Raw genomic sequence first — 23,963 nt, 5'->3', positions numbered from 1 at the left:
GGGATGTGGTGCTGGTCTTTAGGGATGTGGTGCTGGTCTTTAGGGATGTGGTGCTGGTCTTTAGAGATGTGGTGCTGGTCTTTGGGGATGTGGTGCTGGTCTTTGGGGATGTGGTGCTGGTCTTTAGGGATGTGGTGCTGGTCTTTAGGGATGTGGTGCTGGTCTTTAGGGATGTGGTGCTGGTCTTTAGGGATGTGGTGCTGGTCTTTAGGGATGTGGTGCTGGTCTTTGGGGATGTGGTGCTGGTCTTTAGGGATGTGGTGCTGGTCTTGGGGGATGTGGTGCTGGTCTTTGGGGATGTGGCGCTGGTTTCTGTGGATGTGGTGCTAGTCTTTGGGGATGTGGTGCTGGTCTTTAGGGATGTGGTGCTGGTCTTTAGGGATGTGGTGCTGGTCTTTAGGGATGTGGTGCTGGTCTTTAGGGATGTGGTGCTGGTCTTTGGGGATGTGGTGCTGGTCTTTGGGGATGTGGCGCTGGTCTTTGGGGATGTGGTGCTGGTCTTTGGGGATGTGGCGCTGGTTTCTGTGGATGGGGTGCTGGTCTTTGGGGATGTGGCGCTGGTTTCTGTGGATGTGGTGCTAGTCTTTGGGGATGTGGCGCTGGTCTTTGGGGATGTGGTGCTGGTCTTTGGGGATGTGGCGCTGGTCTTTGGGGATGTGGTGCTGGTCTTTGGGGATGTGGCGCTGGTTTCTGTGGATGTGGTGCTAGTCTTTGGGGATGTGGTGCTGGTCTTTAGGGATGTGGTGCTGGTCTTTAGGGATGTGGTGCTGGTCTTTAGGGATGTGGTGCTGGTATTTAGGGATGTGGTGCTGGTCTTTGGGGATGTGGTGCTGGTCTTTAGGGATGTGGTGCTGGTTTCTGTGGATGTGGTGCTGGTCTTTGGGGATGTGGTGCTGGTCTTTAGGGATGTGGTGCTGGTCTTTAGGGATGTGGTGCTGGTCTTTAGGGATGTGGTGCTGGTCTTTGGGGATGTGGTGCTGGTCTTTAGGGATGTGGTGCTGGTCTTTAGGGATGTGGTGCTGGTCTTTAGGGATGTGGTGCTGGTCTTTAGGGATGTGGTGCTGGTCTTTGGGGATGTGGTGCTGGTCTTTAGGGATGTGGTGCTGGTCTTTGGGGATGTGGTGCTGGTCTTTGGGGATGTGGTGCTGGTCTTTAGGGATGTGGTGCTAGTCTTTGGGGATGTGGTGCTGGTCTTTAGGGATGTGGTACTGGTCTTTAGGGATGTGGTGCTGGTCTTTAGGGATGTGGTGCTGGTCTTTGGGGATGTGGTGCTGGTCTTTAGGGATGTGGTGCTAGTCTTTGGGGATGTGGTGCTGGTCTTTGGGGATGTGGTGCTGGTCTTTGGGGATGTGGTGCTGGTCTTTAGGGATGTGGTGCTGGTCTTTAGGGATGTGGTGCTGGTCTTTAGGGATGTGGTGCTGGTCTTTGGGGATGTGGTGCTGGTCTTTGGGGATGTGGTGCTGGTCTTTAGGGATGTGGTGCTGGTCTTTAGGGATGTGGTGCTGGTCTTTGGGGATGTGGTGCTGGTCTTTGGGGATGTGGTGCTGGTCTTTGGGGATGTGGTGCTGGTCTTTGGGGATGTGGTGCTGGTCTTTAGGGATGTGGTACTGGTCTTTGGGGATGTGGTGCTGGTCATTAGGGATGTGGCGCTGGTTTCTGTGGATGTGGTGCTAGTCTTTGGGGATGTGGTGCTGGTCTTTGGGGATGTGGTGCTGGTCTTTAGGGATGTGGTGCTAGTCTTTGGGGATGTGGTGCTGGTTTCTGTGGATGTGGTGCTGGTCTTTGGGGATGTGGTGCTGGTCTTTGGGGATGTGGTGCTGGTCTTTAGGGATGTGGTGCTAGTCTTTGGGGATGTGGTGCTGGTCTTTAGGGATGTGGTGCTAGTCTTTGGGGATGTGGTGCTGGTTTCTGTGGATGTGGTGCTGGTCTTTGGGGATGTGGTGCTGGTCTTTGGGGATGTGGTGCTGGTCTTTGGGGATGTGGTGCTGGTCTTTAGGGATGTGGTGCTAGTCTTTGGGGATGTGGTGCTGGTCTTTAGGGATGTGGTGCTGGTCTTTAGGGATGTGGTACTGGTCTTTAGGGATGTGGTGCTGGTCTTTAGGGATGTGGTGCTGGTCTTTAGGGATGTGGTGCTGGTCTTTAGGGATGTGGTGCTGGTCTTTGGGGATGTGGTGCTGGTCTTTAGGGATGTGGTGCTGGTCTTTGGGGATGTGGTGCTGGTCTTTGGGGATGTGGTGCTGGTCTTTAGGGATGTGGTGCTAGTCTTTGGGGATGTGGTGCTGGTCTTTAGGGATGTGGTACTGGTCTTTAGGGATGTGGTGCTGGTCTTTAGGGATGTGGTGCTGGTCTTTGGGGATGTGGTGCTGGTCTTTAGGGATGTGGTGCTAGTCTTTGGGGATGTGGTGCTGGTCTTTGGGGATGTGGTGCTGGTCTTTGGGGATGTGGTGCTGGTCTTTAGGGATGTGGTGCTGGTCTTTAGGGATGTGGTGCTGGTCTTTGGGGATGTGGTGCTGGTCTTTGGGGATGTGGTGCTGGTCTTTAGGGATGTGGTGCTGGTCTTTAGGGATGTGGTGCTGGTCTTTGGGGATGTGGTGCTGGTCTTTGGGGATGTGGTGCTGGTCTTTGGGGATGTGGTGCTGGTCTTTGGGGATGTGGTGCTGGTCTTTAGGGATGTGGTACTGGTCTTTGGGGATGTGGTGCTGGTCATTAGGGATGTGGCGCTGGTTTCTGTGGATGTGGTGCTAGTCTTTGGGGATGTGGTGCTGGTCTTTGGGGATGTGGTGCTGGTCTTTAGGGATGTGGTGCTAGTCTTTGGGGATGTGGTGCTGGTTTCTGTGGATGTGGTGCTGGTCTTTGGGGATGTGGTGCTGGTCTTTGGGGATGTGGTGCTGGTCTTTAGGGATGTGGTGCTAGTCTTTGGGGATGTGGTGCTGGTCTTTAGGGATGTGGTGCTAGTCTTTGGGGATGTGGTGCTGGTCTTTGGGGATGTGGTGCTGGTCTTTGGGGATGTGGTGCTGGTCTTTAGGGATGTGGTGCTGGTCTTTAGGGATGTGGTGCTGGTCTTTGGGGATGTGGTGCTGGTCTTTAGGGATGTGGTGCTAGTCTTTGGGGATGTGGTGCTGGTCTTTAGGGATGTGGTGCTAGTCTTTGGGGATGTGGTGCTGGTCTTTGGGGATGTGGTGCTGGTCTTTGGGGATGTGGTGCTGGTCTTTAGGGATGTGGTGCTGGTCTTTAGGGATGTGGTGCTGGTCTTTGGGGATGTGGTGCTGGTCTTTAGGGATGTGGTGCTGGTCTTTGGGGATGTGGTGCTGGTCTTTAGGGATGTGGTGCTGGTCTTTGGGGATGTGGTGCTGGTCTTTAGGGATGTGGTGCTGGTCTTTGGGGATGTGGTGCTGGTCTTTAGGGATGTGGTGCTGGTCTTTAGGGATGTGGTGCTGGTCTTTGGGGATGTGGTGCTGGTCTTTAGGGATGGGGTGCTGGTCTTTGGGGATGTGGTGCTGGTCTTTAGGGATGTGGTGCTGGTCTTTGGGGATGTGGTGCTGGTCTTTGGGGATGTGGTGCTGGTCTTTAGGGATGTGGTGCTGGTCTTTGGGGATGTGGTGCTGGTCTTTGGGGATGTGGTGCTGGTCTTTAGGGATGTGGTGCTGGTCTTTGGGGATGTGGTGCTGGTTTCTGTGGATGTGGTGCTGGTCTTTAGGGATGTGGTGCTGGTCTTTGGGGATGTGGTGCTGGTCTTTAGGGATGTGGTGCTGGTCTTTGGGGATGTGGTGCTGGTCTTTAGGGATGTGGTGCTGGTCTTTGGGGATGTGGTGCTGGTCTTTAGGGATGGGGTGCTGGTCTTTGGGGATGTGGTGCTGGTCTTTAGGGATGTGATGCTGGTCTTTGGGGATGTGGTGCTGGTCTTTGGGGATGTGGTGCTGGTCTTTAGGGATGTGGTGCTGGTCTTTGGGGATGTGGTGCTAGTCTTTGGGAATGTGGTGCTGGTCTTTGGGGATGTGGTGCTGGTCTTTAGGGATGTGGTGCTGGTCTTTAGGGATGTGGTGCTGGTCTTTGGGGATGTGGTGCTGGTCTTTAGGGATGTGGTGCTGGTCTTTAGGGATGTGGTGCTGGTCTTTGGGGATGTGGTGCTGGTCTTTAGGGATGTGGTGCTGGTCTTTGGGGATGTGGTGCTGGTCTTTGGGGATGGGGTGCTGGTCTTTAGGGATGTGGTGCTGGTCTTTGGGGATGTGGTGCTGGTCTTTGGGGATGTGGCGCTGGTTTCTGTGGATGTGGTGCTGGTCTTTGGGGATGTGGTGCTGGTCTTTGGGGATGTGGTGCTGGTCTTTAGGGATGTGGTGCTGGTCTTTAGGGATGTGGTGCTGGTCTTTGGGGATGTGGTGCTGGTCTTTAGGGATGTGGTGCTGGTCTTTGGGGATGTGGTGCTGGTCTTTGGGGATGTGGCGCTGGTTTCTGTGGATGTGGTGCTGGTCTTTGGGGATGTGGTGCTGGTCTTTGGGGATGTGGTGCTGGTCTTTAGGGATGTGGTACTGGTCTTTGGGGATGTGGTGCTGGTCATTAGGGATGTGGCGCTGGTTTCTGTGGATGTGGTGCTAGTCTTTGGGGATGTGGTGCTGGTCTTTGGGGATGTGGTGCTGGTCTTTAGGGATGTGGTGCTGGTCTTTGGGGATGTGGTGCTGGTCTTTAGGGATGTGGTGCTGGTCTTTAGGGATGTGGTGCTGGTCTTTAGGGATGTGGTGCTGGTCTTTAGGGATGTGGTGCTGGTCTTTGGGGATGTGGCGCTGGTTTCTGTGGATGTGGCGCTGGTTTCTGTGGATGGGGTGCTGGTCTTTGGGGATGTGGCGCTGGTTTCTGTGGATGTGGTGCTAGTCTTTGGGGATGTGGTGCTGGTCTTTAGGGATGTGGTGCTGGTCTTTAGGGATGTGGTGCTGGTCTTTAGGGATGTGGTGCTGGTCTTTAGGGATGTGGTGCTGGTCTTGGGGGATGTGGTGCTGGTCTTTGGGGATGTGGTGCTGGTCTTTAGGGATGTGGTGCTGGTATTTAGGGATGTGGTGCTGGTCTTGGGGGATGTGGTGCTGGTCTTTAGGGATGTGGTGCTGGTTTCTGTGGATGTGGTGCTGGTCTTTGGGGATGTGGTGCTGGTTTCTGTGGATGTGGTGCAGGTCTTTAGGGATGTGGTGCTGGTCTTTGGGGATGTGGCGCTGGTTTCTGTGGATGTGGTGCTGGTCTTTGGGGATGTGGTGCTGGTTTCTGTGGATGTGGTGCTGGTCTTTAGGGATGTGGCGCTGGTCTTTGGGGATGTGGTGCTGGTCTTTAGGGATGTGGTGCTGGTCTTTGGGGATGTGGTGCTGGTCTTTAGGGATGTGGTGCTGGTCTTTGGGGATGTGGCGCTGGTCTTTGGGGATGTGGTGCTGGTTTCTGTGGATGTGGTGCTGGTCTTTGGGGATGTGGTGCTGGTTTCTGTGGATGTGGTGCTGGTCTTTAGGGATGTGGTGCTGGTCTTTAGGGATGTGGTGCTGGTCTTTAGGGATGTGGTGCTGGTCTTTAGGGATGTGGTGCTGGTCTTTAGGGATGTGGTGCTGGTCTTTGGGGATGTGGTGCTGGTCTTTAGGGATGTGGTGCTGGTCTTGGGGGATGTGGTGCTGGTCTTTGGGGATGTGGCGCTGGTTTCTGTGGATGTGGTGCTGGTCTTTAGGGATGTGGTGCTGGTCTTTAGGGATGTGGTGCTGGTCTTTAGGGATGTGGTGCTGGTCTTTAGGGATGTGGTGCTGGTCTTTAGGGATGTGGTGCTGGTCTTTAGGGATGTGGTGCTGGTCTTTGGGGATGTGGTGCTGGTCTTTAGGGATGTGGTGCTGGTCTTGGGGGATGTGGTGCTGGTCTTTGGGGATGTGGTGCTGGTCTTTGGGGATGTGGTGCTGGTCTTTGGGGATGTGGTGCTGGTCTTTAGGGATGTGGTGCTGGTCTTTAGGGATGTGGTGCTGGTCTTTAGGGATGTGGTGCTGGTCTTTAGGGATGTGGTGCTGGTCTTTGGGGATGTGGTGCTGGTCTTTGGGGATGTGGTGCTGGTCTTTGGGGATGTGGTGCTGGTCTTTAGGGATGTGGTGCTAGTCTTTGGGGATGTGGTGCTGGTCTTTAGGGATGTGGTGCTAGTCTTTGGGGATGTGGTGCTGGTCTTTGGGGATGTGGTGCTGGTCTTTGGGGATGTGGTGCTGGTCTTTAGGGATGTGGTGCTGGTTTTTAGGGATGTGGTGCTGGTCTTTGGGGATGTGGTGCTGGTCTTTAGGGATGTGGTGCTAGTCTTTGGGGATGTGGTGCTGGTCTTTAGGGATGTGGTGCTAGTCTTTGGGGATGTGGTGCTGGTCTTTGGGGATGTGGTGCTGGTCTTTGGGGATGTGGTGCTGGTCTTTAGGGATGTGGTGCTGGTCTTTAGGGATGTGGTGCTGGTCTTTGGGGATGTGGTGCTGGTCTTTAGGGATGTGGTGCTGGTCTTTGGGGATGTGGTGCTGGTCTTTAGGGATGTGGTGCTGGTCTTTGGGGATGTGGTGCTGGTCTTTAGGGATGTGGTGCTGGTCTTTGGGGATGTGGTGCTGGTCTTTAGGGATGTGGTGCTGGTCTTTAGGGATGTGGTGCTGGTCTTTGGGGATGTGGTGCTGGTCTTTAGGGATGGGGTGCTGGTCTTTGGGGATGTGGTGCTGGTCTTTAGGGATGTGGTGCTGGTCTTTGGGGATGTGGTGCTGGTCTTTGGGGATGTGGTGCTGGTCTTTAGGGATGTGGTGCTGGTCTTTGGGGATGTGGTGCTGGTCTTTGGGGATGTGGTGCTGGTCTTTAGGGATGTGGTGCTGGTCTTTGGGGATGTGGTGCTGGTTTCTGTGGATGTGGTGCTGGTCTTTAGGGATGTGGTGCTGGTCTTTGGGGATGTGGTGCTGGTCTTTAGGGATGTGGTGCTGGTCTTTGGGGATGTGGTGCTGGTCTTTAGGGATGTGGTGCTGGTCTTTAGGGATGTGGTGCTGGTCTTTGGGGATGTGGTGCTGGTCTTTAGGGATGGGGTGCTGGTCTTTGGGGATGTGGTGCTGGTCTTTAGGGATGTGGTGCTGGTCTTTGGGGATGTGGTGCTGGTCTTTGGGGATGTGGTGCTGGTCTTTAGGGATGTGGTGCTGGTCTTTGGGGATGTGGTGCTAGTCTTTGGGGATGTGGTGCTGGTCTTTGGGGATGTGGTGCTGGTCTTTAGGGATGTGGTGCTGGTCTTTAGGGATGTGGTGCTGGTCTTTAGGGATGTGGTGCTGGTCTTTAGGGATGTGGTGCTGGTCTTTGGGGATGTGGTGCTGGTCTTTAGGGATGTGGTGCTGGTCTTTAGGGATGTGGTGCTGGTCTTTGGGGATGTGGTGCTGGTCTTTGGGGATGTGGTGCTGGTCTTTAGGGATGTGGTGCTGGTCTTTGGGGATGTGGTGCTAGTCTTTGGGGATGTGGTGCTGGTCTTTGGGGATGTGGTGCTGGTCTTTAGGGATGTGGTGCTGGTCTTTAGGGATGTGGTGCTGGTCTTTGGGGATGTGGTGCTGGTCTTTAGGGATGTGGTGCTGGTCTTTGGGGATGTGGTGCTGGTCTTTGGGGATGGGGTGCTGGTCTTTAGGGATGTGGTGCTGGTCTTTGGGGATGTGGTGCTGGTCTTTGGGGATGTGGCGCTGGTTTCTGTGGATGTGGTGCTGGTCTTTGGGGATGTGGTGCTGGTCTTTGGGGATGTGGTGCTGGTCTTTAGGGATGTGGTGCTGGTCTTTAGGGATGTGGTGCTGGTCTTTGGGGATGTGGTGCTGGTCTTTAGGGATGTGGTGCTGGTCTTTGGGGATGTGGTGCTGGTCTTTGGGGATGGGGTGCTGGTCTTTAGGGATGTGGTGCTGGTCTTTGGGGATGTGGTGCTGGTCTTTGGGGATGTGGCGCTGGTTTCTGTGGATGTGGTGCTGGTCTTTGGGGATGTGGTGCTGGTCTTTGGGGATGTGGTGCTGGTCTTTAGGGATGTGGTACTGGTCTTTGGGGATGTGGTGCTGGTCATTAGGGATGTGGCGCTGGTTTCTGTGGATGTGGTGCTAGTCTTTGGGGATGTGGTGCTGGTCTTTGGGGATGTGGTGCTGGTCTTTAGGGATGTGGTGCTGGTCTTTGGGGATGTGGTGCTGGTCTTTAGGGATGTGGTGCTGGTCTTTAGGGATGTGGTGCTGGTCTTTAGGGATGTGGTGCTGGTCTTTAGGGATGTGGTGCTGGTCTTTGGGGATGTGGCGCTGGTTTCTGTGGATGTGGCGCTGGTTTCTGTGGATGGGGTGCTGGTCTTTGGGGATGTGGCGCTGGTTTCTGTGGATGTGGTGCTAGTCTTTGGGGATGTGGTGCTGGTCTTTAGGGATGTGGTGCTGGTCTTTAGGGATGTGGTGCTGGTCTTTAGGGATGTGGTGCTGGTCTTTAGGGATGTGGTGCTGGTCTTGGGGGATGTGGTGCTGGTCTTTGGGGATGTGGTGCTGGTCTTTAGGGATGTGGTGCTGGTATTTAGGGATGTGGTGCTGGTCTTGGGGGATGTGGTGCTGGTCTTTAGGGATGTGGTGCTGGTTTCTGTGGATGTGGTGCTGGTCTTTGGGGATGTGGTGCTAGTTTCTGTGGATGTGGTGCTGGTATTTAGGGATGTGGTGCTGGTCTTTGGGGATGTGGCGCTGGTTTCTGTGGATGTGGTGCTGGTCTTTGGGGATGTGGTGCTGGTTTCTGTGGATGTGGTGCTGGTCTTTAGGGATGTGGCGCTGGTCTTTGGGGATGTGGTGCTGGTCTTTAGGGATGTGGTGCTGGTCTTTGGGGATGTGGTGCTGGTCTTTAGGGATGTGGTGCTGGTCTTTGGGGATGTGGCGCTGGTCTTTGGGGATGTGGTGCTGGTTTCTGTGGATGTGGTGCTGGTCTTTGGGGATGTGGTGCTGGTTTCTGTGGATGTGGTGCTGGTCTTTAGGGATGTGGTGCTGGTCTTTAGGGATGTGGTGCTGGTCTTTAGGGATGTGGTGCTGGTCTTTAGGGATGTGGTGCTGGTCTTTAGGGATGTGGTGCTGGTCTTTGGGGATGTGGTGCTGGTCTTTAGGGATGTGGTGCTGGTCTTGGGGGATGTGGTGCTGGTCTTTGGGGATGTGGCGCTGGTTTCTGTGGATGGGGTGCTGGTCTTTGGGGATGTGGTGCTGGTCTTTGGGGATGTGGTGCTGGTCTTTAGGGATGTGGTGCTGGTCTTTAGGGATGTGGTGCTGGTCTTTAGGGATGTGGTGCTGGTCTTTAGGGATGTGGTGCTGGTCTTTGGGGATGTGGTGCTGGTCTTTGGGGATGTGGTGCTGGTCTTTGGGGATGTGGTGCTGGTCTTTAGGGATGTGGTGCTAGTCTTTGGGGATGTGGTGCTGGTCTTTAGGGATGTGGTGCTAGTCTTTGGGGATGTGGTGCTGGTCTTTGGGGATGTGGTGCTGGTCTTTGGGGATGTGGTGCTGGTCTTTAGGGATGTGGTGCTGGTCTTTAGGGATGTGGTGCTGGTCTTTGGGGATGTGGTGCTGGTCTTTAGGGATGTGGTGCTAGTCTTTGGGGATGTGGTGCTGGTCTTTAGGGATGTGGTGCTAGTCTTTGGGGATGTGGTGCTGGTCTTTGGGGATGTGGTGCTGGTCTTTGGGGATGTGGTGCTGGTCTTTAGGGATGTGGTGCTGGTCTTTAGGGATGTGGTGCTGGTCTTTGGGGATGTGGTGCTGGTCTTTAGGGATGTGGTGCTGGTCTTTGGGGATGTGGTGCTGGTCTTTAGGGATGTGGTGCTGGTCTTTGGGGATGTGGTGCTGGTCTTTAGGGATGTGGTGCTGGTCTTTGGGGATGTGGTGCTGGTCTTTAGGGATGTGGTGCTGGTCTTTAGGGATGTGGTGCTGGTCTTTGGGGATGTGGTGCTGGTCTTTAGGGATGGGGTGCTGGTCTTTGGGGATGTGGTGCTGGTCTTTAGGGATGTGGTGCTGGTCTTTGGGGATGTGGTGCTGGTCTTTGGGGATGTGGTGCTGGTCTTTAGGGATGTGGTGCTGGTCTTTGGGGATGTGGTGCTGGTCTTTGGGGATGTGGTGCTGGTCTTTAGGGATGTGGTGCTGGTCTTTGGGGATGTGGTGCTGGTTTCTGTGGATGTGGTGCTGGTCTTTAGGGATGTGGTGCTGGTCTTTGGGGATGTGGTGCTGGTCTTTAGGGATGTGGTGCTGGTCTTTGGGGATGTGGTGCTGGTCTTTAGGGATGTGGTGCTGGTCTTTAGGGATGTGGTGCTGGTCTTTGGGGATGTGGTGCTGGTCTTTAGGGATGGGGTGCTGGTCTTTGGGGATGTGGTGCTGGTCTTTAGGGATGTGGTGCTGGTCTTTGGGGATGTGGTGCTGGTCTTTGGGGATGTGGTGCTGGTCTTTAGGGATGTGGTGCTGGTCTTTGGGGATGTGGTGCTAGTCTTTGGGGATGTGGTGCTGGTCTTTGGGGATGTGGTGCTGGTCTTTAGGGATGTGGTGCTGGTCTTTAGGGATGTGGTGCTGGTCTTTAGGGATGTGGTGCTGGTCTTTAGGGATGTGGTGCTGGTCTTTGGGGATGTGGTGCTGGTCTTTAGGGATGTGGTGCTGGTCTTTGGGGATGTGGTGCTGGTCTTTGGGGATGGGGTGCTGGTCTTTAGGGATGTGGTGCTGGTCTTTGGGGATGTGGTGCTGGTCTTTGGGGATGTGGCGCTGGTTTCTGTGGATGTGGTGCTGGTCTTTGGGGATGTGGTGCTGGTCTTTGGGGATGTGGTGCTGGTCTTTAGGGATGTGGTGCTGGTCTTTAGGGATGTGGTGCTGGTCTTTGGGGATGTGGTGCTGGTCTTTAGGGATGTGGTGCTGGTCTTTGGGGATGTGGTGCTGGTCTTTGGGGATGGGGTGCTGGTCTTTAGGGATGTGGTGCTGGTCTTTGGGGATGTGGTGCTGGTCTTTGGGGATGTGGCGCTGGTTTCTGTGGATGTGGTGCTGGTCTTTGGGGATGTGGTGCTGGTCTTTGGGGATGTGGTGCTGGTCTTTAGGGATGTGGTACTGGTCTTTGGGGATGTGGTGCTGGTCATTAGGGATGTGGCGCTGGTTTCTGTGGATGTGGTGCTAGTCTTTGGGGATGTGGTGCTGGTCTTTGGGGATGTGGTGCTGGTCTTTAGGGATGTGGTGCTGGTCTTTGGGGATGTGGTGCTGGTCTTTAGGGATGTGGTGCTGGTCTTTAGGGATGTGGTGCTGGTCTTTAGGGATGTGGTGCTGGTCTTTAGGGATGTGGTGCTGGTCTTTGGGGATGTGGCGCTGGTTTCTGTGGATGTGGCGCTGGTTTCTGTGGATGGGGTGCTGGTCTTTGGGGATGTGGCGCTGGTTTCTGTGGATGTGGTGCTAGTCTTTGGGGATGTGGTGCTGGTCTTTAGGGATGTGGTGCTGGTCTTTAGGGATGTGGTGCTGGTCTTTAGGGATGTGGTGCTGGTCTTTAGGGATGTGGTGCTGGTCTTGGGGGATGTGGTGCTGGTCTTTGGGGATGTGGTGCTGGTCTTTAGGGATGTGGTGCTGGTATTTAGGGATGTGGTGCTGGTCTTGGGGGATGTGGTGCTGGTCTTTAGGGATGTGGTGCTGGTCTTTAGGGATGTGGTGCTGGTCTTTAGGGATGTGGTGCTGGTCTTTGGGGATGTGGTGCTGGTCTTTAGGGATGTGGTGCTGGTCTTTAGGGATGTGGTGCTGGTCTTTGGGGATGTGGTGCTGGTCTTTGGGGATGTGGTGCTGGTCTTTAGGGATGTGGTGCTGGTCTTTGGGGATGTGGTGCTGGTTTCTGTGGATGTGGTGCTGGTCTTTAGGGATGTGGCGCTGGTCTTTGGGGATGTGGTGCTGGTCTTTAGGGATGTGGTGCTGGTCTTTGGGGATGTGGTGCTGGTCTTTAGGGATGTGGTGCTGGTCTTTGGGGATGTGGCGCTGGTCTTTGGGGATGTGGTGCTGGTTTCTGTGGATGTGGTGCTGGTCTTTGGGGATGTGGTGCTGGTTTCTGTGGATGTGGTGCTGGTCTTTAGGGATGTGGTGCTGGTCTTTAGGGATGTGGTGCTGGTCTTTAGGGATGTGGTGCTGGTCTTTAGGGATGTGGTGCTGGTCTTTGGGGATGTGGTGCTGGTCTTTAGGGATGTGGTGCTGGTCTTGGGGGATGTGGTGCTGGTCTTTGGGGATGTGGCGCTGGTTTCTGTGGATGGGGTGCTGGTCTTTGGGGATGTGGTGCTGGTCTTTGGGGATGTGGTGCTGGTCTTTAGGGATGTGGTGCTGGTCTTTAGGGATGTGGTGCTGGTCTTTGGGGATGTGGTGCTGGTCTTTGGGGATGTGGTGCTGGTCTTTAGGGATGTGGTACTGGTCTTTAGGGATGTGGTGCTGGTCTTTAGGGATGTGGTGCTGGTCTTTGGGGATGTGGTGCTGGTCTTTGGGGATGTGGCGCTGGTCTTTGGGGATGTGGTGCTGGTCTTTGGGGATGTGGTGCTGGTCTTTAGGGATGTGGTGCTGGTCTTTGGGGATGTGGTGCTGGTCTTTAGGGATGTGGTGCTGGTCTTTAGGGATGTGGTGCTGGTCTTTGGGGATGTGGTGCTGGTCTTTAGGGATGTGGTGCTGGTCTTTAGGGATGTGGTGCTGGTCTTTAGGGATGTGGTGCTGGTCTTTAGGGATGTGGTGCTGGTCTTTGGGGATGTGGCGCTGGTCTTTGGGGATGTGGTGCTGGTCTTTGGGGATGTGGTGCTGGTCTTTAGGGATGTGGTGCTGGTCTTTGGGGATGTGGTGCTGGTCTTTAGGGATGTGGTGCTGGTCTTTAGGGATGTGGTGCTGGTCTTTGGGGATGTGGTGCTGGTCTTTAGGGATGTGGTGCTGGTCTTTAGGGATGTGGTGCTGGTCTTTAGGGATGTGGTACTGGTCTTTAGGGATGTGGTGCTGGTCTTGGGGGATGTGGTGCTGGTCTTTGGGGATGTGGCGCTGGTTTCTGTGGATGGGGTGCTGGTCTTTGGGGATGTGGCGCTGGTTTCTGTGGATGTGGTGCTAGTCTTTGGGGATGTGGTGCTGGTCTTTGGGGATGTGGTGCTGGTCTTTAGGGATGTGGTGCTGGTCTTTGGGGATGTGGTGCTGGTCTTTAGGGATGTGGTGCTGGTCTTTGGGGATGTGGCGCTGGTTTCTGTGGATGTGGTGCTAGTCTTTGGGGATGTGGTGCTGGTCTTTAGGGATGTGGTGCTGGTCTTTAGGGATGTGGTGCTAGTCTTTAGGGATGTGGTGCTAGTCTTTGGGGATGTGGTGCTGGTCTTTAGGGATGTGGTGCTGGTCTTTAGGGATGTGGTGCTGGTCTTTAGGGATGTGGTGCTGGTCTTTGGGGATGTGGTGCTGGTCTTGGGGGATGTGGTGCTGGTCTTTAGGGATGTGGTGCTAGTCTTTGGGGATGTGGTGCTGGTCTTTGGGGATGTGGTGCTGGTCTTTGGGGATGTGGTGCTGGTCTTTAGGGATGTGGTGCTGGTCTTGGGGGATGTGGTGCTGGTCTTTGGGGATGTGGCGCTGGTTTCTGTGGATGTGGTGCTAGTCTTTGGGGATGTGGTGCTGGTCTTTAGGGATGTGGTGCTGGTCTTTAGGGATGTGGTGCTGGTCTTTAGGGATGTGGTGCTAGTCTTTGGGGATGTGGTGCTGGTCTTTAGGGATGTGGTGCTGGTCTTTAGGGATGTGGTGCTGGTCTTTAGGGATGTGGTGCTGGTCTTTGGGGATGTGGTGCTGGTCTTTAGGGATGTGGTGCTGGTCTTTGGGGATGTGGTGCTGGTCTTTAGGGATGTGGTGCTGGTCTTTGGGGATGTGGCGCTGGTTTCTGTGGATGTGGTGCTAGTCTTTGGGGATGTGGTGCTGGTCTTTAGGGATGTGGTGCTGGTCTTTAGGGATGTGGTGCTGGTCTTTAGGGATGTGGTGCTAGTCTTTGGGGATGTGGTGCTGGTCTTTAGGGATGTGGTGCTGGTCTTTAGGGATGTGGTGCTGGTCTTTAGGGATGTGGTGCTGGTCTTTGGGGATGTGGTGCTGGTCTTGGGGGATGTGGTGCTGGTCTTGGGGGATGTGGTGCTGGTCTTTAGGGATGTGGTGCTGGTCTTTGGGGATGTGGTGCTGGTCTTTAGGGATGTGGTGCTGGTCTTTGGGGATGTGGTGCTGGTCTTTGGGGATGTGGTGCTGGTCTTTAGGGATGTGGTGCTAGTCTTGGGGGATGTGGTGCTGGTCTTTGGGGATGTGGTGCTGGTCTTTGGGGATGTGGTGCTGGTTTCTGTGGATGTGGTGCTGGTCTTTGGGGATGTGGTGCTGGTCTTTGGGGATGTGGTGCTGGTCTTTAGGGATGTGGTGCTGGTCTTTAGGGATGTGGTGCTGGTCTTTAGGGATGTGGTGCTGGTCTTTAGGGATGTGGTGCTGGTCTTTGGGGATGTGGGGATGGTCTTTGGGGATGTGGTGCTGGTCTTTGGGGATGTGGTGCTGGTCTTTAGGGATGTGGTGCTAGTCTTGGGGGATGTGGTGCTGGTCTTTGGGGATGTGGTGCTGGTCTTTGGGGATGTGGTGCTGGTCTTTAGGGATGTGGTGCTGGTCTTTGGGGATGTGGTGCTGGTCTTTAGGGATGTGGTGCTGGTCTTTAGGGATGTGGTGCTGGTCTTTAGGGATGTGGTGCTGGTCTTTGGGGATGTGGCGCTGGTTTCTGTGGATGGGGTGCTGGTCTTTGGGGATGTGGCGCTGGTTTCTGTGGATGTGGTGCTAGTCTTTGGGGATGTGGTGCTGGTCTTTAGGGATGTGGTGCTGGTCTTTAGGGATGTGGTGCTGGTCTTTAGGGATGTGGTGCTGGTCTTTGGGGATGTGGCGCTGGTTTCTGTGGATGTGGTGCTAGTCTTTGGGGATGTGGTGCTGGTCTTTAGGGATGTGGTGCTGGTCTTTAGGGATGTGGTGCTGGTCTTTAGGGATGTGGTGCTGGTCTTTGGGGATGTGGTGCTGGTCTTTGGGGATGTGGTGCTGGTTTCTGTGGATGTGGTGCTAGTCTTTGGGGATGTGGTGCTGGTCTTTAGGGATGTGGTGCTGGTCTTTAGGGATGTGGTGCTGGTCTTTGGGGATGTGGTGCTGGTCTTTGGGGATGTGGTGCTGGTTTCTGTGGATGTGGTGCTAGTCTTTGGGGATGTGGTGCTGGTCTTTGGGGATGTGGCGCTGGTCTTTGGGGATGTGGTGCTGGTCTTTAGGGATGTGGTGCTGGTCTTTGGGGATGTGGTGCTGGTCTTTAGGGATGTGGTGCTGGTCTTTAGGGATGTGGTGCTGGTCTTTAGGGATGTGGTGCTGGTCTTGGGGGATGTGGTGCTGGTCTTTAGGGATGTGGTGCTAGTCTTTGGGGATGTGGTGCTGGTCTTTAGGGATGTGGTACTGGTCTTTAGGGATGTGGTGCTGGTCTTTAGGGATGTGGTGCTGGTCTTTAGGGATGTGGTGCTGGTCTTTAGGGATGTGGTGCTAGTCTTTGGGGATGTGGTGCTGGTCTTTAGGGATGTGGTACTGGTCTTTAGGGATGTGGTGCTGGTCTTTAGGGATGTGGTGCTGGTCTTTAGGGATGTGGTGCTGGTCTTGGGGGATGTGGTGCTGGTCTTTAGGGATGTGGTGCTGGTCTTTAGGGATGTGGTGCTGGTCTTTAGGGATGTGGTGCTGGTCTTTGGGGATGTGGTGCTGGTCTTTGGGGATGTGGTGCTGGTCTTTGGGGATGTGGTGCTGGTCTTTGGGGATGTGGTGCTGGTCTTTGGGGATGTGGTGCTGGTCTTTGGGGATGTGGTGCTGGTCTTTAGGGATGTGGTGCTGGTCTTGGGGGATGTGGCGCTGGTTTCTGTGGATGTGGTGCTGGTCTTTAGGGATGTGGTGCTGGTCTTTGGGGATGTGGTGCTGGTCTTTGGGGATGTGGTGCTGGTCTTTAGGGATGTGGTGCTGGTCTTTGGGGATGTGGTGCTGGTCTTTGGGGATGTGGCGCTGGTTTCTGTGGATGTGGTGCTGGTCTTTAGGGATGTGGTGCTGGTCTTTGGGGATGTGGTGCTGGTCTTTGGGGATGTGGTGCTGGTCTTTGGGGATGTGGTGCTGGTCTTTAGGGATGTGGTGCTGGTCTTTGGGGATGTGGTGCTGGTCTTTAGGGATGTGGTGCTGGTCTTTGGGGATGTGGTGCTGGTCTTTAGGGATGTGGTGCTGGTTTCTGTGGATGTGGTGCTGGTCTTTAGGGATGTGGTGCTGGTCTTTAGGGATGTGGTGCTGGTCTTTGGGGATGTGGCGCTGGTTTCTGTGGATGTGGTGCTGGTCTTTAGGGATGTGGTGCTGGTCTTTGGGGATGTGATGCTGGTCTTTGGGGATGTGGCGCTGGTTTCTGTGGATGGGGTGCTGGTCTTGGGGGATGTGGTGCTGGTCTTTAGGGATGTGGTGCTGGTCTTTAGGGATGTGGTGCTAGTCTTTGGGGATGTGGTGCTGGTCTTTAGGGATGTGGTGCTGGTCTTTAGGGATGTGGTGCTGGTCTTTGGGGATGTGGTGCTGGTCTTTGGGGATGTGGTGCTGGTCTTTGGGGATGTGGTGCTGGTCTTTAGGGATGTGGTGCTGGTCTTTAGGGATGTGGTGCTGGTCTTTGGGGATGTGGTGCTGGTCTTTAGGGATGTGGTGCTGGTCTTTAGAGATGTGGTGCTGGTCTTTAGGGATGTGGTGCTGGTCTTTGGGGATGTGGTGCTGGTCTTTGGGGATGTGGTGCTGGTCTTTAGGGATGTGGTGCTGGTCTTTAGGGATGTGGTGCTGGTCTTTAGAGATGTGGTGCTGGTCTTTGGGGATGTGGTGCTGGTCTTTAGGGATGTGGTGCTGGTTTCTGTGGATGTGGTGCTGGTCTTTAGGGATGTGGTGCTGGTCTTTAGGGATGTGGTGCTGGTCTTTGGGGATGTGGCGCTGGTTTCTGTGGATGTGGTGCTGGTCTTTAGGGATGTGGTGCTGGTCTTTGGGGATGTGATGCTGGTCTTTGGGGATGTGGCGCTGGTTTCTGTGGATGGGGTGCTGGTCTTGGGGGATGTGGTGCTGGTCTTTAGGGATGTGGTGCTGGTCTTTAGGGATGTGGTGCTAGTCTTTGGGGATGTGGTGCTGGTCTTTAGGGATGTGGTGCTGGTCTTTAGGGATGTGGTGCTGGTCTTTGGGGATGTGGTGCTGGTCTTTGGGGATGTGGTGCTGGTCTTTGGGGATGTGGTGCTGGTCTTTGGGGATGTGGTGCTGGTCTTTAGAGATGTGGTGCTGGTCTTTAGGGATGTGGTGCTGGTCTTTGGGGATGTGGTGCTGGTCTTTAGGGATGTGGTGCTGGTCTTTGGGGATGTGGTGCAGGTCTTTAGAGATGTGGTGCTGGTCTTTAGGGATGTGGTGCTGGTCTTTGGGGATGTGGTGCTGGTCTTTAGGGATGTGGTGCTGGTCTTTAGAGATGTGGTGCTGGTCTTTAGGGATGTGGTGCTGGTCTTTGGGGATGTGGTGCTGGTCTTTGGGGATGTGGTGCTGGTCTTTAGGGATGTGGTGCTGGTCTTTAGGGATGTGGTGCTGGTCTTTGGGGATGTGGTGCTGGTCTTTGGGGATGTGGTGCTGGTCTTTAGGGATGTGGTGCTGGTCTTTAGGGATGTGGTGCTGGTCTTTGGGGATGTGGCGCTGGTCTTTGGGGATGTGGTGCTGGTCTTTGGGGATGTGGTGCTGGTCTTTAGGGATGTGGTGCTGGTCTTTAGGGATGTGGTGCTGGTCTTTAGGGATGTGGTGCTGGTCTTTGGGGATGTGGTGCTGGTCTTTGGGGATGTGGTGCTGGTCTTTGGGGATGTGGTGCTGGTCTTTAGGGATGTGGTGCACGTCTTTGGGGATGTGGTGCACGTCTTTGGGGATGTGGTGCTGGTCTTTGGGGATGTGGGGATGGTCGCTGAGAATGTGGGGATGGTCGCTGTGAATGTGGGGCTGGTTGGTGAGCTGCTTAGGGAATAAAAGATATAGGACCTGCTGATGACATTTCCTCCTCTGAGAAGAAACACTAGCCTCTCTAGGGTGATTATCAGCAGTGGCTGGGCACATACAGTACATTGGATCCCTCATGTAGCATGTCTCTTATCTCTCAGATGCTGCAGCTGATAGACGCTCAGGCCTGTTTTGTGTCGCAGAGTCAGGCGGTCCTGCAGGATGTGGAGGAGTACCGGAAAGGTCTGGCCACACAGGTGAGAGCGGTTTATAGCTGGGAGGAGCCTACCATTCCTTACTCCAGGGATGGCAGGTATTAGGCAATACTGATGATACTCGTGTGTCATTGTGAGAGGTTCGGGGTACATCCTCCGGGTTTCACGCCGTCTACATGGAGGATAACAGAGACATTATTCCCCTTCTAAAGTATGCACAAACTGCTGACCTCTGGCCAAAACCTTTGCTTCGGTTCTGGAGAATATTTAAGTGCAGCAGGGGAGGCCCTTAGAGGCCCTTTTTTCTGCCTTCAAAACTTGGGAGGTGTGAGATCTGAAGGAACATTGTTTCATGACAGCACAGGATCTCCAGATCTCCTTTCATGAAGCTTGGTCTTCCTTCTGTCACACATTGATCCCTAGCTCTGAAGGAATATTGTCGCCAGGGACGGATGTAGACTTTTTGCCATCTGAAGCATCTGATCCCCAGGATGCCGGGTATGTGCTGAACCGGCACTGCATCACTCACCAGCTCTCAGCAGGTTAACGATGCGATCACCACCAGCCACTCGTAAACTCCTGCTTCCTCTCTGACTACAGCGATGCCTCATGTAACCCAGCTGCATGTAACAGGTCACATGAGGCACCGCTGTAGCCATGGATACAGGACACTGGATGGGCGGATAGAGATCCCATCACTGGAACACTGCATGCAGATGAGTAAGTGGGAGGAGGGGGACATTTGGGGAGGGGAGCCGCCTCTAGCTGCCCTCTAATGGTTGCTGCCCTGAAGCAGGTGATTTATATACTCCTTCCAAGAAGCTGGGGTCTCTTCAGTCACATGGCCCCTCTATCCTCCGTTCTGCAGGAGCATTGCTGCATGGCAGTGAATGATCTCCTCAGGTCCTGCCAAGTAAGAAGGTTCCCCTCTATCCCCAGGTCTGGAGGACATTGTTGCATGGCAGTGAAGGATCTCCTCAGGTCCTGCCAAGTAAGAAGGTTCCCCTCTATCCTCCGTTCTGCAGGAGCATTGCTGCATGGCAGTGAAGGATCTCCTCAGGTCCTGCCAAGTAAGAAGGTTCCCCTCTATCCCCAGGTCAGGAGGACATTGCTGCATGGCAGACAGTGAAGGATCTCCTCAGGTCCTGCCAAGTAAGAAGGTTCCCCTCTATCCCCAGGTCAGGAGGACATTGCTGCATGGCAGTGAAGGATCTCCTCAGGTCCTGCCAAGTAAGAAGGTTCCCCTCTATCCCCAGGTCAGGAGGACATTGCTGCATGGCAGTGAAGGATCTCCTCAGGTCCTGCCAAGTAAGAAGGTTCCCCTCTATTCCCAGGTCAGGAGGAGCATTGCTGCATGGCAGTGAAGGATCTCCTCAGGTCCTGCCAAGTAAGAAGGTTCCTCTCCATCTCCAGGTCAGGAGGACATTGCTGCATGGCAGTGAAGGATCTCCTCAGGTCCTGCCAAGTAAGAAGGTTCCCCTCTATCCCCAGGTCAGGAGGACATTGCTGCATGGCAGTGAAGGATCTCCTCAGGTCCTGCCAAGTAAGAAGGTTCCCCTCTTACCCCAGGTCTGGAGGACATTGTTGCATGGCAGTGAAGGATCTCCTCAGGTCCTGCCAAGTAAGAAGGTTCCCCTCTATCCCCAGGTCTGGAGGACATTGCTGCATGGCAGTGAAGGATCTCCTCAGGTCCTGCCAAGTAAGAAGGTCCCCCTCTATCCCCAGGTCTGGAGGACATTGCTGCATGGCAGTGAAGGATCTCCTCAGGTCCTGCCAAGTAAGAAGGTTCCCCTCTATCCCCAGGTCTGGAGGAGCATTGCTGCATGGCAGTGAAGGATCTCCTCAGGTCCTGCCAAGTAAGAAGGTTCCCCTCTATCCCCAGGTCTGGAGGAGCATTGCTGCATGGCAGTGAAGGATCTCCTCAGGTCCTGCCAAGTAAGAAGGTTCCCCTCTATCCCCAGGTCAGGAGGACATTGCTGCATGGCAGACAGTGAAGGATCTCCTCAGGTCCTGCCAAGTAAGAAGGTTCCCCTCTATCCCCAGGTCAGGAGGACATTGCTGCATGGCAGTGAAGGATCTCCTCAGGTCCTGCCAAGTAAGAAGGTTCCCCTCTATTCCCAGGTCAGGAGGACATTGCTGCATGGCAGTGAAGGATCTCCCCAGGTCCTGCCAAGTAAGAAGGTTCCCCTCTATCCCCAGGTCTGGAGGAGCATTGCTGCATGGCAGTGAAGGATCTCCTCAGGTCCTGCCAAGTAAGAAGGTTCCTCTCTATCCCCAGGTCAGGAGGACATTGCTGCATGGCAGACAGTGAAGGATCTCCTCAGGTCCTGCCAAGTAAGAAGGTTCCCCTCTATCCCCAGGTCAGGAGGACATTGCTGCATGGCAGTGAAGGATCTCCTCAGGTCCTGCCAAGTAAGAAGGTTCCCCTCTATCCCCAGGTCTGGAGGACATTGCTGCATGGCAGTGAAGGATCTCCTCAGGTCCTGCCAAGTAAGAAGGTTCCCCTCTATCCCCAGGTCTGGAGGACATTGCTGCATGGCAGTGAAGGATCTCCTCAGGTCCTGCCAAGTAAGAAGGTTTCCCTCTATCCCCAGGTCTGGGGGAGCATTGCTGCATGGCAGTGAAGGATCTCCTCAGGTCCTGCCAAGTAAGAAGGTTCCCCTCTATCCCCAGGTCAGGAGGACATTGCTGCATGGCAGGCAGTGAAGGATCTCCTCAGGTCCTGCCAAGTAAGAAGGTTCCCCTCTATCCCCAGGTCTGGAGGACATTGCTGCATGGCAGGCAGTGAAGGATCTCCTCAGGTCCTGCCAAGTAAGAAGGTTCCCCTCTATCCCCAGGTCTTGAGGACATTGCTGCATGGCAGTGAAGGATCTCCTCAGGTCCTGCCAAGTAAGAAGGTTCCCCTCTATCCCCAGGTCAGGAGGACATTGCTGCATGGCAGTGAAGGATCTCCTCAGGTCCTGCCAAGTAAGAAGGTTCCCCTCTATCCCCAGGTCAGGAGGACATTGCTGCATAGCAGGCAGTGAAGGATCTCCTCAGGTCCTGCCAAGTAAGAAGGTTCCCCTCTATCCCCAGGTCTGGAGGACATTGCTGCATGGCAGGCAGTGAAGGATCTCCTCAGGTCCTGCCAAGTAAGAAGGTTCCCCTCTATCCCCAGGTCTTGAGGACATTGCTGCATGGCAGGCAGTGAAGGATCTCCTCAGGTCCTGCCAAGTAAGAAGGTTCCCCTCTATCCCCAGGTCTGGAGGACATTGCTGCATGGCAGTGAAGGATCTCCTCAGGTCCTGCCAAGTAAGAAGGTTCCCTTCTATCCCCAGTCTGGAGGACATTGCTGCATGGCAGTGAAGGATCTCCTCAGGTCCTGCCAAGTAAGAAGGTTCCCTTCTATCCCCAGTCTGGAGGACATTGCTGCATGGCAGTGAAGGATCTCCTCAGGTCCTGCCAAGTAAGAAGGTTCCCCTCTATCCCCAGGTCTGGAGGACATTGCTGCATGGCAGTGAAGGATCTCCTCAGGTCCTGCCAAGTAAGAAGGTTCCCCTCTATCCCCAGGTCTGGAGGAGCATTGCTGCATGGCAGTGAAGGATCTCCTCAGGTCCTGCCAAGTAAGAAGGTTCCCCTCTATCCCCAGGTCTGGAGGAGCACTACTGCATCACACATAGGTAGGTATCTGTAAACCACTTGCCAGGAAGCTAGAGCTTCCTACTGTCTATCCCCAGAGGAACAAATGCTACATGACAGTAAGGCATCTCCAAACCTCCTGCCAGCAGACAGGTTCTCCCTCCTGTCACATGCATCCCATCCCTCCTCAGGTCAGAAGGATCATTACATGATATTCAAGGATCTTCAAACCTCCCCCCATCTCCAGAGCTGAAGGATCATTGCTGAAGGACAGCCAGGGATCTCCATAGTTCTTCTCAGGAAGCACTGAGAAGAACATAGATCGCCTCCTCCATCCTCAGATCTACATGACAGGCAGTGAACGCCAGATCTATGGTCAGCAAGTTGGGTATACCTTATATCGCAGGGCCTCCATTCATTCCGAGATCTGGGAGAACATTACTGCACAACAGTCAGGGACGTTCAAACTTCTTGCCAAGATATTGCAACAAACCAATCCCTACATCACCAGCTCTAGACAAAAGTACCTCCTTTCAGAGTGCTGGGGTTTCCTCCTTTCATGGGGATCTCTGCCCTCCCCAGATTTAGGGGAACATTGCTATATGACAGTCAGGGTTCTGCACACTTACTGCAAGGAACACAGGCCTCATACCTGTCCCATAAAATCCTTCAGCCCACAGCTCTGGAGGAGATCTCAGAACCTCCTGCCAGGAAACATGACTTTCTTTTTGTCATGTGGGCTTCTACCACCACCAGATCTGGAGGAACATTTTGCAATCAGGGATTTCCAGACAATTGCTCGCGGTTTTTTTTTTTGAGGCAATTGCAGAGCAGCTGCATTACCAACAAGAATGGTGCCGACCATTGTTTTATGTCTGTAAATATTATCAGCTGAGAATTATTCCTCCTGTGATAGTGTATATTCGTCCTTGCTTGTATGAGGTTACTGCTGCTTAATCTAATTGGGGGGCCTCAGTAAGGACAGGTTAGCACATAATGGGATTGATTCACTAAGCCGTGGTAACTCATAGCACTAGCGCTTTGCGCACATTATAACGCACGTAACGATTTTAGTTGGCAAACGCAAATTTCCGCATGCAAAAAATTCATGCTTGTGCGCAAAAATTTGCATTTTCACGCAGAAACCGTTATGCGCATTATAACGTGTGCAAAGCGTTTGCGTGGCTCTGCTATGAGTTAGCACGGTTTAGTGAATCAACCCCAAAATGTGATAAATGTAGCAGCAATGCTGTGACATCACTTCCTGCTCTTGTTCTTCAGGTCCACACGACGGTTCTACAAGGTGCTCGAGAGCATCGAGATCTGGAACAGAAGCTCATCAGTATGAAGCACAAGGTGAGAGAGCCGTCTTGTGGCAGCGGTGCTCCTCACCAGCTCACCATTACCAGTAACTCCTGATCACCAGACATTGTTGTATTGGGCATTAGTGATTGGGTGCCGTCTTCTGGCAGTGGTGCTCATCATTCTTCTGGCAGTGGTGCTCATCACCAGCTCACGATTACCAGTAACTCCTGATCACCAGACATTGTTGTATTGGGCATTAGTGGGCTTAACCGCTAAAGTCGGGGGTTTTTTAATCACAAATCACGGCTTGTGACTGGTGGTTCATTACCTACCTGCCGACCGCCCCACGCCAATGGGCGTGGCCACGGCGTCAGCCTCAGGACCACCTATTGCCAATGAGTGTGGCCGCGACATCAGCCCCAGGACCGCCTATTTCCAATGGGTGTGGCCGTGGCGTCAGCCCCAGGACCGCCTATTGCCAATTGGTGTCAAATCCAGGGGCTTAGTTTTGCAGGAGATCACACGCAGGCTGCATCTCCTGCTCAGGGGGCGGAGCCACGCCTCGCCTTCAGACTCCGAGCGCTCAGGAGACTTTTAGACAGTGAAACCGCCATCTTTACATATAGTACAGCGCTGCGATCAGCGTGTCACGGCGATCAGTGTGACACGGCTGTCCCCCTGGGGGACAAGTGAGCAATCGTCTCTCATAGGCTGAAGCCTATGACAGCCAATCACCGTGATTGGCCGGCTGCGGGGAGGGAGGGGACAAAAATAACAAAAATAATATTTGTAAAAAAATAAATAAACACAAGGGGTGCGATCAGACCCCACCAGCAGAGAG

At 54.1% G+C, this 23,963-nt stretch overlaps 1 protein-coding gene across 1 annotated transcript in view; it reads left to right on the top strand.

Annotated features, from left to right (window-relative positions):
- ACAP1 (ArfGAP with coiled-coil, ankyrin repeat and PH domains 1) overlaps window positions 1-23,963 on the top strand; it is a 424,776-nt gene that overhangs the window by 239,236 nt on the left and 161,577 nt on the right. Inside the window, exons 8-9 of the mRNA XM_068273798.1 lie at window positions 18,146-18,241; window positions 23,099-23,173. Of these exons, the coding sequence (XP_068129899.1) occupies window positions 18,146-18,241; window positions 23,099-23,173 (171 nt within the window). The remainder of the gene's footprint in view (window positions 1-18,145; window positions 18,242-23,098; window positions 23,174-23,963) is intronic.

This window comes from Hyperolius riggenbachi, chromosome 3 (genome assembly GCF_040937935.1).
Source record: "Hyperolius riggenbachi isolate aHypRig1 chromosome 3, aHypRig1.pri, whole genome shotgun sequence".
NCBI lineage: Eukaryota > Metazoa > Chordata > Amphibia > Anura > Hyperoliidae > Hyperolius > Hyperolius riggenbachi.
The sequence above is the reverse complement of the archived record's forward strand: the minus strand, read 5'-3'. Positions and strand labels throughout refer to the sequence as shown.